Source organism: Pelobates fuscus, unplaced genomic scaffold (genome assembly GCF_036172605.1).
Source record: "Pelobates fuscus isolate aPelFus1 unplaced genomic scaffold, aPelFus1.pri H_2, whole genome shotgun sequence".
In the NCBI taxonomy this organism is placed as follows: Eukaryota; Metazoa; Chordata; class Amphibia; order Anura; family Pelobatidae; genus Pelobates; species Pelobates fuscus.
Window position 1 is genome coordinate 161,479 of NW_026961991.1, and position 16,285 is coordinate 177,763.

The following is a 16,285-nucleotide window of genomic DNA, read 5'->3' on the forward strand; positions in this document are numbered from 1 at the left end:
TCACCATTTATCAGCAGTTTCTGTCTCTAATATATTGTTATGCTATTTCCACACACGCTAACGGTGTACGCGACTGGAAAACAAACAGACAGAGAGATATATACTCGGCTATATCATTCTCACCCACAATGCTCCTCTGTGTTTAACTGGATTATATGAAGCCATAGAGGTTTGTTTACTAAACTGTGAATTGGAATTTGAAAAATCAGGTTAAAATAATGGGTTTGGGAAAACTCTCCACCGGATCTGCAGTCACAACTGAATTTTAACATTTGGTTTTCAATTCACTGCAACTCAGTGCTTAGTGAACACACCCCTTATACCCACAGAGCCAAACCAGGGGCTTGCAGTGCTTTCAAAGCAGACGTGTTTTGGGGTTGATGTTGCATTGTGGGTAGTGTAAGGGAATTCTCATTATCACACACCATTCTCAAAGGCGTCAGTAATATATTTATGAGGCAAGAAATTGCCAAATCATGTGATAATTGTTTAAATAAATAGAATATTTTAGTGTGGTGTGTCCAGAGCTGCCAGATCTATGACAGAGCTTGGACTAGGTGAGTCTGGGGTCTGGTGGGATGAAGGACCACACAAAGTGCTGTCAGAGCTTTTCTCCTATTGAATTGAATTCTTGGGGCTGTTTTTATGGTCTTTAGGGGATATACTGTAATTCACTGTCCTGATTCCTTATGTAAGCAGGCAGGATCTGTGACGGACTGCCTGGCACCCCGACTGGGTGCCTCCGCCAATCGTTGCTTCCTAGTCGGCTTGAGTACCATGAGCACCGTACCGGACACCATCAGCACTGTAGCCCCCCTAGCCACCGCAGCTTGGCTGGGGTCTCGCCGTACCTTTCCACCATGGACCTTACTCCTGGATCCAGCTCTCAGTGGGAAGTCCTCTCCTCCAAGAGAGTATAGCTGTGAAGCTCTTATAAGAGCTAGTGGTATAGTCTGTATAGTTATCCAAAGAACAATCCCAGGAGCAGGGATTATAGCTACAATCACGAGCCAAGGATGCGTGTTGAGGGTTAAGCAGGATTGGTTTAATGGTAGCCACACTGGCCTTTTATGACAATCCCCATGCAAGGGGTACGCCCACAGGGACCTTGTGGGGGACTGATTTGAAACTCCACAGACCAATAACAATAAGGTTACAAGGCACAACACTCCCACACACAAGCATACAATCCCTCCCCTCTGCCTGGGAGATAATTGGATCAGTAACTGTACTAATTATAATCCAATTATCTCCAAGCACAGAAAAAACATAATTTTCAAAAACACCCCAAAAGTACCCTAAATTACATTTAAACCCCACAAATGTTACATGCCCTGATAGCCCTGATCTGGGTGACAAACATATCCAAAAATCACCCAGATCAGTTCAGGTTTTTAGGCATTTCCTGGAAGTCATTTATTTGACCCACCGCAGGTAGACAAGATGGCCGTCACCTCTTGGTCGTCCATAGGAATTGCAGCCACCCAGACGAACACTTAGACCACAGAGGTGGAAATTGCAACAATGTATCAATTAAGCTTAACAAGCTCCAGGGTGGTCTCTGGTTCGTGTGACTGTTCGGTAAACGAACCATATAGTCCCAATTGCACGAACAGAGCCTGGTAAGTGCAATTGGGTAAGTATTTTAGCCAGGTCTATTGCAGGGGCCATAGTCACAGGGTAGGATGCTGGCAAACAGGCCCCTCCAAAAACCAGTGGAAAGGTTATTTTCGCCATAGGATCGATCCACAGATCAGGGAAAGTTATGTTATTGCGATCTTGACTTTATGAGGATTACAATGTGCGTTATTCCACATGATGCAGATTTCCAACTCCTCTCCTATTGCTCCTGAGAGTCATGAATGGTGCCTGAGGTTAATGTGATCCACACCCCCATTTGCTTGTTATATTACTTTCATTACATGACATCCTGCAGATACAAATTGACAAACACCTTAAACTGGACAGTGTAATAAAGTATTGTGGGAAAACAGAAACCGTTATTGGTCACTGAGCCCTCTGTAGACACGTTTCTTTATCAATCAAAATGTACAGCTGAGTCTGTTAAAGCAACGGATGGCGTTAATCCAATGGAGTAAAAGGGAACTTGAAAACCTTTATTGTTAACAAAAGTTCTTGGTAAAAAATAACAGATGGCGATGGAAGGGAGGACCTTGGCAGAAGGTGGCAGGCAGTAAGAACCCTTTGTACAAACATAAAATTACAGGAAGAGCTCTACTGAAAAATGGGTAATACGTGTGTGGTTCATAAGGTACAAGGTGCTCTTAAAGGAAGAGAATCAGTTCCCATACCAGATATATACATGTAATAAAAAATAAGAAATGATCCCAAGGCACACCACAGTTTTGCACATAAAGAGTATTTATTTATGCATAGAAAATACAACAAAGCATCATTATAGCAGAGATAAAGTGCATAGTATAGTGCTAAACCAGTATATAGTACCAAAACCACAATGTAAGTAAAGTGCTAAATGCAAAAACCCATTAAAAAAGGTATACTGACCAAGAGCAGGAGAAATGAAACCCCAACGTTTCGGCTGTGAAGCCTTCCTTTGGACAGAGATAACAGAGAGCTGGAAAACTCTTAAGCAGAGTGCATTGGGCATGGAAAACCTTGGCAGAGGGCATTGAGTAGGACAAACATTGGCAGAGGTCATCAATCAGGGATAACTTTTGCAGAGCTCATGTAAAAACTTGGCAATGGGGTTGTTTTGAGTCATACAGAAAGCAGAGGCTGTATCTCAGCTCCAAACAGTGGATAGTCCTCCCAGTCAGTTTAAGTCATTAGCTGCTTTGATCTGCTCCTTGATTAAATGCCATCGACAGGATGCACAGCTGGCATACTCGAGAATAAATGGCACATCAGTAGCTAACAGCAGAAAAATTACCAGTCTCACACTAGGATCAATGCATCAGGCTATTCCCCAATCAAAGTGAGTGAGTGACACTGGTAGGGCTAGGCACAGCAGTAACTTGACCACCAGTCTCACACTACGATCAATGACCCGGGCTTTCTTCCATTCAAAGACAATGTAAGTGACACTGGTAGTGACTAAGCACAGCATTAACCTAACCATCAGTCTCACACTAGGATCAATGACTCAAGCTTTCTTCCATTCAAAGACAGTGTAAGTAGTGAGTAAGCACAGCATTAACCTAACCACCAGTCTCACACTATGATCAATGACCCAGGCTTTCTTCCATTCAAAGACAGTGTAAGTGACACTGGTAGTGACTAAGCACAGCATTAGCCTAACCACCAGTCTCACACTAGAATCAATGACACAGGCTTTCTTCCATTCAAAGACAGTGTAAGTAGTGAGTAAGCACAGCATTAACCTAACCACCAGTCTCACACTACGATCAATGACCCAGGCTTTCTTCCATTCAAAGACAGTGTAAGTAGTGACTAAGCACAGCAGTAACCTAACCACCAGTCTCACACTAGAATCAAGACACGGACTACCTTCCATTTAAAGACAGTGTAAGTGACACTGGTAGTGACTAAGCACAGCAGTAACTTAACCACCAGTCTCACACTACGATCAATGACCCAGGCTTTCTTCCATTCAAAGACAGTGTAAGTGACACTGGTTGTGAGCTAATAATTGTTGTGCAAAGGGCTAGTTTTGTTTAATAAACTATGTAAATAAATACATTTGTAAGTGATAATAGATGTAATCAGTAGCTACTACACTGTTATGTGCAATTCTCAAATAAACACACAAAAAACAATACAATACAATTTACAGTGAATGCAATCAGAATATAAATAATAAAATGTGACAGTGTTTTCACCAAAAATGTGTCACTTATCTGGTAATTTAATATTTCTACAATCCGGTATGTGTACCTTTAATAGAACACCACAGTTACAAAACAGTGTAAAACCTCTCAACTAATATTATAAAAAAGGGGCAAATGGAGAACTCACATATTACAGAGCTATTAAACCTTGCTCTGACTGTAAAGGCTTCTGGGTCTGTTTAGGCGACCACTCCCCTCTGGTAGGTATATTAAAAGGATATTCTCACCTTACCAAGCAGTCATACAAGTAATCCCAGAAAAGAAAGGATATATAGTATAATATTGTTTAAACACACAAAGTATATTGAAGTGATGTTATACTCACAAGCATAGAACCTAACATTTAGCTCAGTAGATAAGCTTGCTATGGTTGAGGACCACACTACCTCTCGCCAATATGCAGGAACAAGATTTACTTTGTCTAAATGAAGTAGATACTTTTAATTTTGTTCCTAAGTGACACATTTGTGGGGTGAAGCCACAATCACAGCATGTAATGGAGCTCCCTGTACCCTGGCTGGGTACCTCCGCCAAGAACCGCTTCCTAGTTGGAACAGGGGATAAACCTCAGCACTCTTGCCCTCAGTCGTTGTGGCTTGACTGGGGCCCTGGAACCGCTCCTTCCTTTAGCCAAATGGGGAATTCGCTCTAGACACCCCAGGCACTGGACGACACTCAGCCCTGGGAGCACTAGTCCTTACAAGGACTTTACCCGTTAAATTCCCTGCATGCTGGAACAGCAGACACAGGGGTTAAATATTCCTTCCCTCCAATAACAGGGAGTGCAAGCTGGAATAATTTAATGGCAGCCACAACTAGCCTTATATGCCAATCCCCATGCATGGGGCACTCCCCTTGGACCTGAGAGTAGACTACAGCAGAAACAAACACAGCATTGTATTGGCTCTCAGGTCCAGGACACTCCCATACATAACCAGATAATCCCTCCTCTGTGCTTGGGAGATAATTGGATCAGGAACTGTACTAATCTGATCCAATTATTTCCAAGCACAGAAAAAACACACATTTTTATAAAACCCCCAGAGCACCTTAAAATAACATAAAACCCCACAAAAGTTACATCCCATGATAGCCCCGATCTGGGTGACCAACATATCAAAAACATCACCCAGATCAGTTAATGAGGTTCAGGAATTTCCTGGAAGTCATAATTTTGACCGACCGTGCACATGGCCCTATGCCCAAAACAGTTCCCTGAAATCAGTGCTAACGGTCGGTCAAGTTCGGTAGTCTTTTACAGGTTTCCCTGCAGGACACAGCAGTAGCCTAACAACCAGTTTCACACTAGTATCAATTACCCAGGCTTCTTTTCTCCCACTTAAAGTTAGTGTAAGTGGAAATAGCATTAGCTAGGCAGTAATCTAACCCTAACCAATCTCACACTACCATCAAAGACACAGGCTATCTCCCACATCGAACGACACAGTTCAATCTATATCAGCAGCAGCTCCTCTCCTCTCACATCCCGTGAGAGCATTGCCGCGGGTTGTCATGGCAACGCTCCGGCATGCATTGCGCCCCGCAGGATGTGAGAGGAAAGGAGCTGCTGTTGATATAGATTGAACTGTGTCGTTCGATGTGGGAGATAGCCTGCATCACAGGTGCCTTACATCAGACATAGGGCGCAAAAAAGCCACCCTTGTCTAAGTGTGCCCCGGTCACGCCCCTACTGATTGGCACTTGGTGTCGACCGCCCTCCCAGCCCCCCTCTTAGTACGCCACTGACTCAATGCTCTTAATGATAAAAAAAAAAAAAAAAAGCTAAAATATGTTTTTTTTTTGTGTGTAATAGTTCTGTTTGCTTCCCAGGAGTTTTTGGTTGATCTTCACAAAGGTCCAATGATAGTAAATGGAAATGATCACAGCCATGCATAAAACCATATATAATATATATAATACCATAATGAGTGAAGACAGAATTCTCTGGTTAGGTTACTGTAAATTATGTAGTATGGGACAAAAACAAAGCAAAAAATGGTACCTGCGTGAAAGGTAGGAACACACTCCGCGGCATCCATAATGCCCATTACACCCAACGTACCCCAGCCAACAATGTACAAGTGGCTCTTCTTCTGCAGGCTGCAACAGAAAGACCATGCTAGAGTAATTTCATGGAATTAGAGGGATTTCTTTAACATGATGACCACATGGGATCTGTCTGTTACTAGATCCATCATTGGTTTATGGCTTTTGGGGTTAATACGGGGTCTGTCTGTTACTAGATCTATCATTGGTTTATGGGTTTTGGGTTAATACGGGTCTGTCTGTGTTACTGTAACTATTGTTGGTTTATGGGTTTTGGGGTTAATACGGGTCTGTCTGTGTTACTGTAACTATTGTTGGTTTATGGGTTTTGGGGTTAATACGGGTCTGTCTGTGTTACTGTAACTATTGTTGGTTTATGGGTTTTGGGGTTAATACGGGGTCTGTCTGTGTTACTGTAACGATTGTTGGTTTATGGGTTTTGGGGTTAATACGGGTCTGTCTGAGTTACTGTTAGTATTGTTGGTTTATGGATTTTGGGGTTAATACAGGTCTGTCTGTGTTACTGTAACTATTGTTGGTTTATGGGTTTTGGGGTTAATACGGGTCTGTCTGAGTTACTGTTAGTATTGTTGGTTTATGGGTTTTGGGGTTAATACGGGTCTGTCTGGACTACCGGGACAATCATTGGTTATATGAGGTTGCTTTCATTATTGTATGGTATTTGTCAGAGTAACAAAGTGAAGATAGTAGCTGTAGGAGAGAGATAAACTCTTACTAATCTCTGCTCTGGCTGATTCACGGTTGAATGTTATATTGGCCAATAATATGGACGGGGTTTGATAATCTGCTGCCATCTGCTGGATACTTTTCATACCGTTTACACGGGGGGGGGGGGGGGGGGCTAATCAGTGCTCACCTTGTTGCAGATTGTTTCATCAGGGCTGCTATCTTCTTACTCTGTGAATATGTCACCTTGTGAGCTCTCTCATATGTCCTGAGAATTTCTAATAGACACCTGAAATAAACACACATAGCATGGAATTATCATGGACCACAATCCTGAGTCTGCACTACAACCTGCTTGACTCACAGATACTTTAAGAGTGTACCGGAGTACCAGGAGTGCTGGATACTGTGAGAGTGTACCGGAGTACCAGGAGTGCTGGATACTGTGAGAGTGTACCAGAGTACCAGGAGTGCTGGATACTGTGAAAGCGTACTGGAGTACCAGGAGTGCTAGATACTGTGAGAGTGTACCTGAGTACCAGGAGTGCTGGATACTGTGAGAGTGTACCAGAGTACCAGGAGTGCTGGATACTGTGAGAGTGTACCAGAGTACCAGGAGTGCTGGATACTGTGAGAGTGTACCGGAGTACCAGGAGTGCTGGATACTGTGAGAGTTTACCGGGGTACCAGGAGTGCTGGATACTGTGAGAGTGCACCAGAGTACCAGGAGTGCTGGATACTGTGAGAGTTTACCGGGGTACCAGGAGTGCTGGATACTGTGAGAGTGTACCGGAGTACCAGGAGTGCTGGATACTGTGAGAGTTTACCGGGGTACCAGGAGTGCTGGATACTGTGAGAGTGTACCGGAGTACCAGGAGTGCTGGATACTGTGAGAGTTTACCGGGGTACCAGGAGTGCTGGATACTGTGAGAGTGTACCGGAGTACCAGGAGTGCTGGATACTGTGAGAGTGTACCGGAGTACCAGGAGTGCTGGATACTGTGAGAGTGTACCGGAGTACCAGGAGTGCTGGATACTGTGAGAGTTTAGCGGAGTACCAAGAGGGCTGGATACTGTGAGAGTTTAGTGGAGTACCAGGAATGCTGGATACTGTGAGAGTGTGCTGGACTACCAGGAGTGCTAGATACTGTGAGAGTATACCGGAGTACCAGGAGGGCTGGATACTGTGAGAGTGTACCGGAGTACCAGGAGTGCTGGATACTGTGAGAGTTTACCGGAGTACCAGGAGTGCTGGATACTGTAAGAGTTTACCGGAGTACCAGGAGTGCTGGATACTGTGAGAGTGTGCTGGAGTACCAGGAATGCTGGATACTGTGAGAGTATACTGGAGTACCAGGAGGGCTGGATACTGTAAGAGTTTACCGGAGTACCAGGAGGGCTGGATACTGTGAGAGCGTACCGGAGTACCAGGAGGGCTGGATACTGTGAGAGTTTACTGGAGTCCCAGGATTTCTGGATACTGTGAGAGTATACCGGAGTACCAGGAGTGCTGGATACTGTGAGAGTTTACCGGAGTACCAGGAGTGCTGGATACTGTGAGAGTTTACCGGAGTACCAGGAGGGCTGGATACTGTGAGAGTGTACTGGAGTCCCAGGATTGCTGGATACTGTGAGAGTGTACCGGAATACCAGGAGTGCTGGATACTGTGAGAGTTTAGCGGAGTACCAAGAGGGCTGGATACTGTGAGAGTTTAGTGGAGTACCAGGAATGCTGGATACTGTGAGAGTGTGCTGGACTACCAGGAGTGCTAGATACTGTGAGAGTATACCGGAGTACCAGGAGGGCTGGATACTGTGAGAGTGTACCGGAGTACCAGGAGTGCTGGATACTGTGAGAGTTTACCGGAGTACCAGGAGTGCTGGATACTGTAAGAGTTTACCGGAGTACCAGGAGTGCTGGATACTGTGAGAGTGTGCTGGAGTACCAGGAATGCTGGATACTGTGAGAGTATACCGGAGTACCAGGAGTGCTGGATACTGTGAGAGTTTACCGGAGTACCAGGAGTGCTGGATACTGTGAGAGTTTACCGGAGTACTAGGAGGGCTGGATACTGTGAGAGTGTACTGGAGTCCCAGGATTGCTGGATACTGTGAGAGTTTACCGGAGTACCAGGAGGGCTGGATACTGTGAGAGTGTACTGGAGTACCAGGAGGGCTGGGTACTGTGAGAGTGTGCTGGACTACCAGGAGTGCTAGATACTGTGAGAGTATACCGGAGTACCAGGAGGGCTGGATACTGTGAGAGTGTACCGGAGTACCAAGGAGTGCTGGATACTGTGAGAGTTTACCGGAGTACCAGGAGTGCTGGATACTGTGAGAGTTTACCGGAGTACCAGGAGTGCTGGATACTGTGAGAGTGTGCTGGAGTACCAGGAATGCTGGATACTGTGAGAGTATACCGGAGTACCAGGAGGGCTGGATACTGTGAGAGTTTACCGGAGTACCAGGAGGGCTGGATACTGTGAGAGCGTACCGGAGTACCAGGAGGGCTGGATACTGTGAGAGTTTACTGGAGTACCAGGAGGGCTGGATACTGTGAGAGTTTACCGGAGTACCAGGAGGGCTGGATACTGTGAGAGTGTACTGGAGTCCCAGGATTGCTGGATACTGTGAGAGTATACCGGAGTACCAGGAGTGCTGGATACTGTGAGAGTTTACCGGAGTACCAGGAGTGCTGGATACTGTGAGAGTGTACCGGAGTACCAGGAGTGCTGGATACTGTGAGAGTTTACCGGGGTACCAGGAGTGCTGGATACTGTGAGAGTGTAACGGAATACCAGGAGTGCTGGATACTGTGAGAGTGTACCGGAGTACCAGGAGTGCTTGATACTGTGAGAGTTTACCGGGGTACCAGGAGTGCTGGATACTGTGAGAGTGTACCTGAGTACCAGGAGTGCTGGATACTGTGAGAGTGTACCGGAGTACCAGGAGTGCTGGATACTGTGAGAGTGTACCGGAATACCAGGAGTGCTGGATACTGTGAGAGTTTAGCGGAGTACCAAGAGGGCTGGATACTGTGAGAGTTTAGTGGAGTACCAGGAATGCTGGATACTGTGAGAGTGTGCTGGACTACCAGGAGTGCTAGATACTGTGAGAGTATACCGGAGTACCAGGAGGGCTGGATACTGTGAGAGTGTACCGGAGTACCAGGAGTGCTGGATACTGTGAGAGTTTACCGGAGTACCAGGAGTGCTGGATACTGTAAGAGTTTACCGGAGTACCAGGAGTGCTGGATACTGTGAGAGTGTGCTGGAGTACCAGGAATGCTGGATACTGTGAGAGTATACTGGAGTACCAGGAGGGCTGGATACTGTAAGAGTTTACCGGAGTACCAGGAGGGCTGGATACTGTGAGAGCGTACCGGAGTACCAGGAGGGCTGGATACTGTGAGAGTTTACTGGAGTCCCAGGATTTCTGGATACTGTGAGAGTATACCGGAGTACCAGGAGTGCTGGATACTGTGAGAGTTTACCGGAGTACCAGGAGTGCTGGATACTGTGAGAGTTTACCGGAGTACCAGGAGGGCTGGATACTGTGAGAGTGTACTGGAGTCCCAGGATTGCTGGATACTGTGAGAGTTTACCGGAGTACCAGGAGGGCTGGATACTGTGAGAGTGTACTGGAGTACCAGGAGGGCTGGGTACTGTGAGAGTTTACCGGAGTACCAGGAGGGCTGGATACTGTGAGAGTGTACTGGAGTTCGAGGAGTGCTGGATACTGTGAGAGTGTACTGGAGTCCCAGGATTGCTGGATGCTGTCAGTGTACCGGACTACTAGATACTGTGAGAGTGTTAAACTAAATGCACAAGTCTACTACTATTATTATTTATATAGCGCCATCAGATTCTGTAGCGCTGTACAATGGGTGGACTAACAGACATGTAATTGTAAACAGACAACTGGACGTGGAGGGGGTGGAGGGCCCTGCTCAATGAGCTTACATGCTAGAGGTAGTGGGGTATAGTGACACAAAAAGTAAAAGTAGGGGTACGAAGTAGGTTGTTAGAAAAGTATTCACTGAGGGCTTAGTAGGTAATTTTTGACAGTTGCAGGAGAGGAGTCATGGGGGTGGAGGATGAAAATCTGCTAGCAGTTTAATTGATATGCTTTCTTGAAGAAGTGAGTTTTCAATGATTTTTTGAATGAGTGGAGACTGGGTGAAATTCTTACGGAGAAGGGAAGGGAGTTCCACAGAAGAGGTGCAGCCCCGGGGATGTCTTGGAGGCGAGGTGGAAGTACGGACAGAGGATATACGTAGGTCTTTGGCAGAGCGCAGGGGCCTCGGCGGGACATAATTGTGTATTAGGGAGGATAGGTAGGTTGGAGCAGCAGCACCAGATTTTAAATTAAGCCCTATATCTAACTGGAAGCTAATGCAGGGACTGACAGAGCGGGGAGGCGTGAGAGGTGCGAGCGGACAGGAAAATTAGCCTCGCCGCCACATTCGTTATAGATTGCAGTGGTGCAAGCTGGGAACACGTAAGACCACTGAGAAGGAGATTGCAGTAGTTAAGGTGAGAGAGAACAACAGAATGGACCAGCAACTTAGCCGCATCCTGCGTTAAATAGGGGCGGACGCACGCTATGTTTTTGAGATGGAAGCGACAGGATTTGGCGATTGATTGGGCATTAGGGGTGAAGGAGAGGTTTGAGTAAAAAAGAACACTTAGGCAGCGAGCCTGCGAGGTAGAGGTGATGGTAGCGCTGTTGACTTGGAGGGAGACAGACACGGGAGTAGCAACACTTGAGGGAAGAAAGACCAGAAGTTCTGTTTTGGACAGGTTGAGTTTAAGGAAGTGAGCAGCAATCCAGTTGGAAATCGCAGAGAGGCAGTCAAAGACACAAGTCAAGATGGGCGGAGTGAGATCAGGAGAGGACAAGTAGATTTGTGTGTCATCTGCATAGAAATGATAACGGAAGCCAAAGGAGCTGATGAGTTTACAAAGAGAGGCAGTATAGATGGAAAAATGTAGGGGACCAAGGACAGAACCTTTGAGGACACCAACAGAGAGTGGTTGGGGGGAAGAGGCAGAGTCAGAGAAATAAACACTGAAAGAGCGCTGGGAAAGGTAGGAGGAGCACCAGGAGAGAGCAGTATCCCGTAGACCAAAATTACGAAGGATGCGATGAAGTTGCTGATGATCAACAGTGTCAAAGACAGCAGAGAGATCAAGGAGAATTAGAATAGAGTAATGGGCGCAAGATTTAGCAGCAATGAAATCGTTGGATACTTGGTCACAGCCGTTTTGACAGAATGACCAGGGCAGAATCCAGACTGAAGGGGGTCAAGCAGAGAGTTGGATTCGAGAAAGTCAGTAAATCTGGTGTACACAACTCTCTCAAGGATCTTGGAGGCAAATGGCAGTAGCGAGATAGGACGGTAGTTGGATGGGGAGTTGGGGTCAAGGTTGGGCTTTTCAGAATCGGGGTTACAGTTGCATGTTTGAGGGGTGAGGGAAATGTGCCACAGGAAAAGGAGAGAGATTACAAATTTTAGTGAGAGGAAGAGCAAGAGAGGGAGACAAAGTATGGATGAGATACAAGGGAAAAGGATCAAGGGAACAGGTGGTGGGGCGGGAGGACCAGAGCAGAGCAGAAACCTCTCTCGCTGTAGCAGGTGCGAATTAGTGTAGAATTGTGGAGGGAGTGGGGTTGGGTGATGTATTGGTAGGGGAAGGAGAGAAATTACAGATCTCTTCTCTGATTGTAGAGATTGTACTATAAACTAAGACTGAATACTCAACAACTTTTATATCAATAAGCTAGTGCACATTTAAATTCTATACACCATGCATTAAGTCTAAATATACCATGCAATAAATATAAATACAATATCAGCATTATTGATGGTGTTGGAAGACTTGTGGACATTTTCGGAAGAAAAGGTTAACCCCTTAAGGACACAACTTCTGGAATAAAAGGGAATCACTATGGAATATTTCCGTCATGTGTCCTTAAGGGGTTAAACAGATTGAGTGACATCTGGTGGACATATTGTAATATTGCAACTAATTCTTATATTGTATATTAGCTGTTCAAAGTTTATTTATAATTATTAAGAAAGAAAATACTAAATGAAGTATGCACAACGTCATTGATATATGTTGTTTTTGATTTATTTTAATAATAATTTGTGAATGAAAGCTTTAGAAGAGGATAAGTAGTTGTAAATTTATACTAACAGAAAAAGTCTGCGATAAAAGGTGTCAGATAGAGTTGTCTATTTAAGAATGGATACTCTGAGAACGTAATACTACCCCATCTTATATTTACTGTCTACCAGCCTTCCATAGGGTGTAATATTCCCAAAGACCAGACATAACCAGTATTTACCCCCTTTAACATGCAATACAGGCAAGAGGGTACTCACCCCTCAGTCACTGCAACGTTAGACTCTGCTTTATGTGCAAATAGAAAGAGGGTCTCCAGCAGGATCTTGGTAGCACTTCCACCTTTCATTCGTGAAGAACCACTGACACCTTCAGGCTAAGATAGAGGAGGAAATGGTCAATGAACATAATGTACAAACATATCCCTAAGCAGGTCCACCGACATTCAGCCCTAGCTCGTAGGTAATTTCAACCAGTCCACTTTCCCATTAATTTGATAAACTCAATTTAATATTGAAATGAGTTAATTTCAGACAAATTAACGCAACATTTGTGTCCCAAATTGCCCTGATATCTATTAAATTACCCACTAAGATAATCAACTTGTACACATTCATCAAGCTAGCTGAGTTTTGTTTAAGGACGGTGTCAGTTGATGTGTCTTTTAGGTTTGGGCTGTTTTGTCCTGGGTTGCAGGGTTTTGGTCTGGATAACCAAGTGGGGTTTTCTAGGTTTGGGTTAGTGAGTCAGTTTGGAAGAGAATAAATAGAAGGGATGAAAATCAGTTTGATCTGGATAAAAATGATCTGAGCTGTGTGTTTTGGATGAAAGGTTTTGTTTGGGTGGTCTTGGTAAAAAGATTATCTTCTGATTAAGATAATCAGTTTTTGTTGAATTGTTGAGGACAAGAGAGTCTGCTCTGGGTGGATCTGGTGTAAGGATCAGTGTGAGTGGTCTGGACACGAAATTGTGTGTCTGGGTAAGATAGCCTGTTTGGGATGATCTGGGTGAGGAAATCAAGGTGGGTGGTCTAAAGGAGAAGGGTTGGGTTAGTCACTTACTCCCACTGCAGGGTTGAGTATAAAGGCTCGTTGTGTGTCTTTTAAGTTCTGCATTCGTTCTGCTACTTGCCGAAATGTAAACTGCCATCCTTCAATGCTGTCATTCCTAGGAAATACACAATTAAGGAAAGGTGAATAAACAGTCTGCACAGCTCATCCGCGGTTTACTCTCAGGTGACAATTTGTATCTGAGCCGACCTTGCCATGTTAACTGGGTTAAATCCCACCAAAACCGGCAGAAAGACGTCTAGTTTCCTCATACAGTAATCCAGTTGTCCTGCGATAAATGGAGCCTGTAAAATACAGAGGAACAGGCTGGATAACCAATCTCTCCTAGTGTTTAATCCTAAAATCACCATGATACAGGTAATAAGTACATCTGTCACATCTGGCCATCATTCTCGTGTATCAGCCTAACAGCACTGTAACCAGTTAACACGACCAGAAGATATTATTAGAGGTTTCTATGCACTCTGAAAAGTGGGGAATTAAAACGTAGAGGAACACACTTTGTGGGGGGAAAAAATAGTGATTTAACTTAAAGTAACACTGAAGGCACCATTAGAATTTTATCTTAATTGAGGTCCTTCATCTCAAGGTGTGAAACTAGTTAAAAACAGTTTAACCTCAAAGCGGTCAAGAGTCCTGAGTGCCGGTGATAGGCTTTAGATGAAGTTCTCGTCCTATTAACGGTTTCCCATTTAGAAGAGCACGTATGAGTGAATTGTTAAAACATCAAAGTGAATTCCAAATCAAAACTATACCAGAGTTGAACGGTCAATATAAATTCTAACATGCAGAAGAAAATACCTCCACAAGTAAACCTCATAAATACCTGTCTGTCGTAATGTTTTCTACAAAAATATGAAAATAGTGCAATATTTTAAGGAAAGACTAGAAGGTGATGTGGCAGATATGTGATGTTCGCAAGCGTGCCGTCATTATAAAACCAGAACGAAGCAGGTCTCTGTATATGGACCGGTGAAGGGATCATACTCACAGACAAACCACAGGATATTCCAATATAGACAACTTTTCTTTTCCCCTCGCAGACCTAGAACAGGACACATGGGCTTAATTAACATCAGTTATTTAAAGGGCTAATCTATACAGATTATCCAAATAAAAACAAATATTTTATATGATCTAGAACAGTGATCAGATTGAGTACATAGTTGTAATTTCAATGCGATCCTGTACATTAATTGGTTAAATGGTGCAGTCTAGACGTGCATTTGGTTTCAAATGAATCACAATTTGTCAGAATTGTTGGTGATCGATAATGTTTGTTTAATAAATATACGAGTAAGTGATATGTTTACACTAAGTGTAATGTTTGTAGTGGAGTCACTATGACAGTTAATTGGAAATGAAGTGTAGAGGGTGAAGGGAGTGACAGGGGCTGCCCAGGGTGTTGGCGGCTGTAAAGGGTGAAGGGGGTGATAGGAGCTGTAGAGGGCGCACAGAGGCTGATAGGGGCTGTAAAGGGTGCAGGGGATGATAGGGGCTGTAGAGGGTGTTATAGGGGATGTAGAGGGTGCAGTGGATGATAGGGGCTGTAGAGGGTGTGATAGGGGCTGTAAAGGGTGCAGTGGATGATAGGGGCTGTAGAGGGTGTGATAGGGGATGTAGAGGGTGCAGTGGATGATAGGGGCTGTAGAGGGTGTGATAGGGGATGTAGAGGGTGCAGTGGATGATAGGGGCTGTAGAGGGTGTGATAGGGGATGTAGAGGGTGCAGTGGATGATAGGGGCTGTAGAGGGTGTAGGGTGTGATAGGGGCTGTAGAGGGTGCAGGGGGCGATAGGGGATGTAGTGGGTCATGGATCCCTGTGTTGAATAAAACCTCCCAAGGTTACACAATAACACATTTAATAACATTTAATTCTCTATAATAACTCACTTTTTTTAACTCCTCTTCGCCCATCAATGCATTATCTTCAGGGGCCTCCTGTGAGCTCACAATGGATCTTCACAATAAATACAAATATATATCAAATTCAAACTGCACACAGCATTTCCCCTGGATCCCAGGCAGTAGAATTGAAAGGTTATAGAATGCAAGCTCAGTCATTTGTAACTATTTTATTTATATATAATGAATATATATTACGTGTGCTTTTACCACTATTCTCAAACTATTTGTATGAATGCATTTATTTAAAGTAGACACCACTGCTGTATATAAAATGTTAGAATTTGATTAAAAAAAATTGTAAGAAACAATGGTAATTGCCGTTCTCCCTTTGGCAAATATGCTTATCGTGCGTGATAGAATTTAGGGTTTGTGTGTAAAATCAGCTATTTGCTATAATGGGACTTTATTCCGTCCCCAGCTAAAATAACCTATTCAGGCCAACAGGTGGCAAACACTGGGATACCTACCGGTCCCCTCCTGATATAATATAGCTGTAACATGGCGTCTTGTGAAGACCTTTTAACAGACGATTGAAAGAATTCTGCAAAATAAATTACATTCAGTTTATTTCCTATATCAGTAAGAGACGATCATCCACTATAAAGGGAACAAGGA

The 16,285-nt window shown here is 44.3% G+C and overlaps 1 protein-coding gene across 1 annotated transcript in view; it reads right to left on the reverse strand.

The window, feature by feature from the left end:
- LOC134585308 (glucokinase regulatory protein-like) overlaps positions 1-16,285 on the reverse strand; it is a 152,228-nt gene that overhangs the window by 21,860 nt on the left and 114,083 nt on the right. The window contains exons 6-13 of the mRNA XM_063440729.1: positions 16,138-16,211; positions 15,656-15,722; positions 14,755-14,808; positions 13,953-14,047; positions 13,755-13,860; positions 12,954-13,069; positions 6,754-6,852; positions 5,833-5,930 (exon numbers count right to left, since the gene is read on the reverse strand). Coding sequence (XP_063296799.1) covers positions 5,833-5,930; positions 6,754-6,852; positions 12,954-13,069; positions 13,755-13,860; positions 13,953-14,047; positions 14,755-14,808; positions 15,656-15,722; positions 16,138-16,211 — 709 coding nt within the window. The remainder of the gene's footprint in view (positions 1-5,832; positions 5,931-6,753; positions 6,853-12,953; positions 13,070-13,754; positions 13,861-13,952; positions 14,048-14,754; positions 14,809-15,655; positions 15,723-16,137; positions 16,212-16,285) is intronic.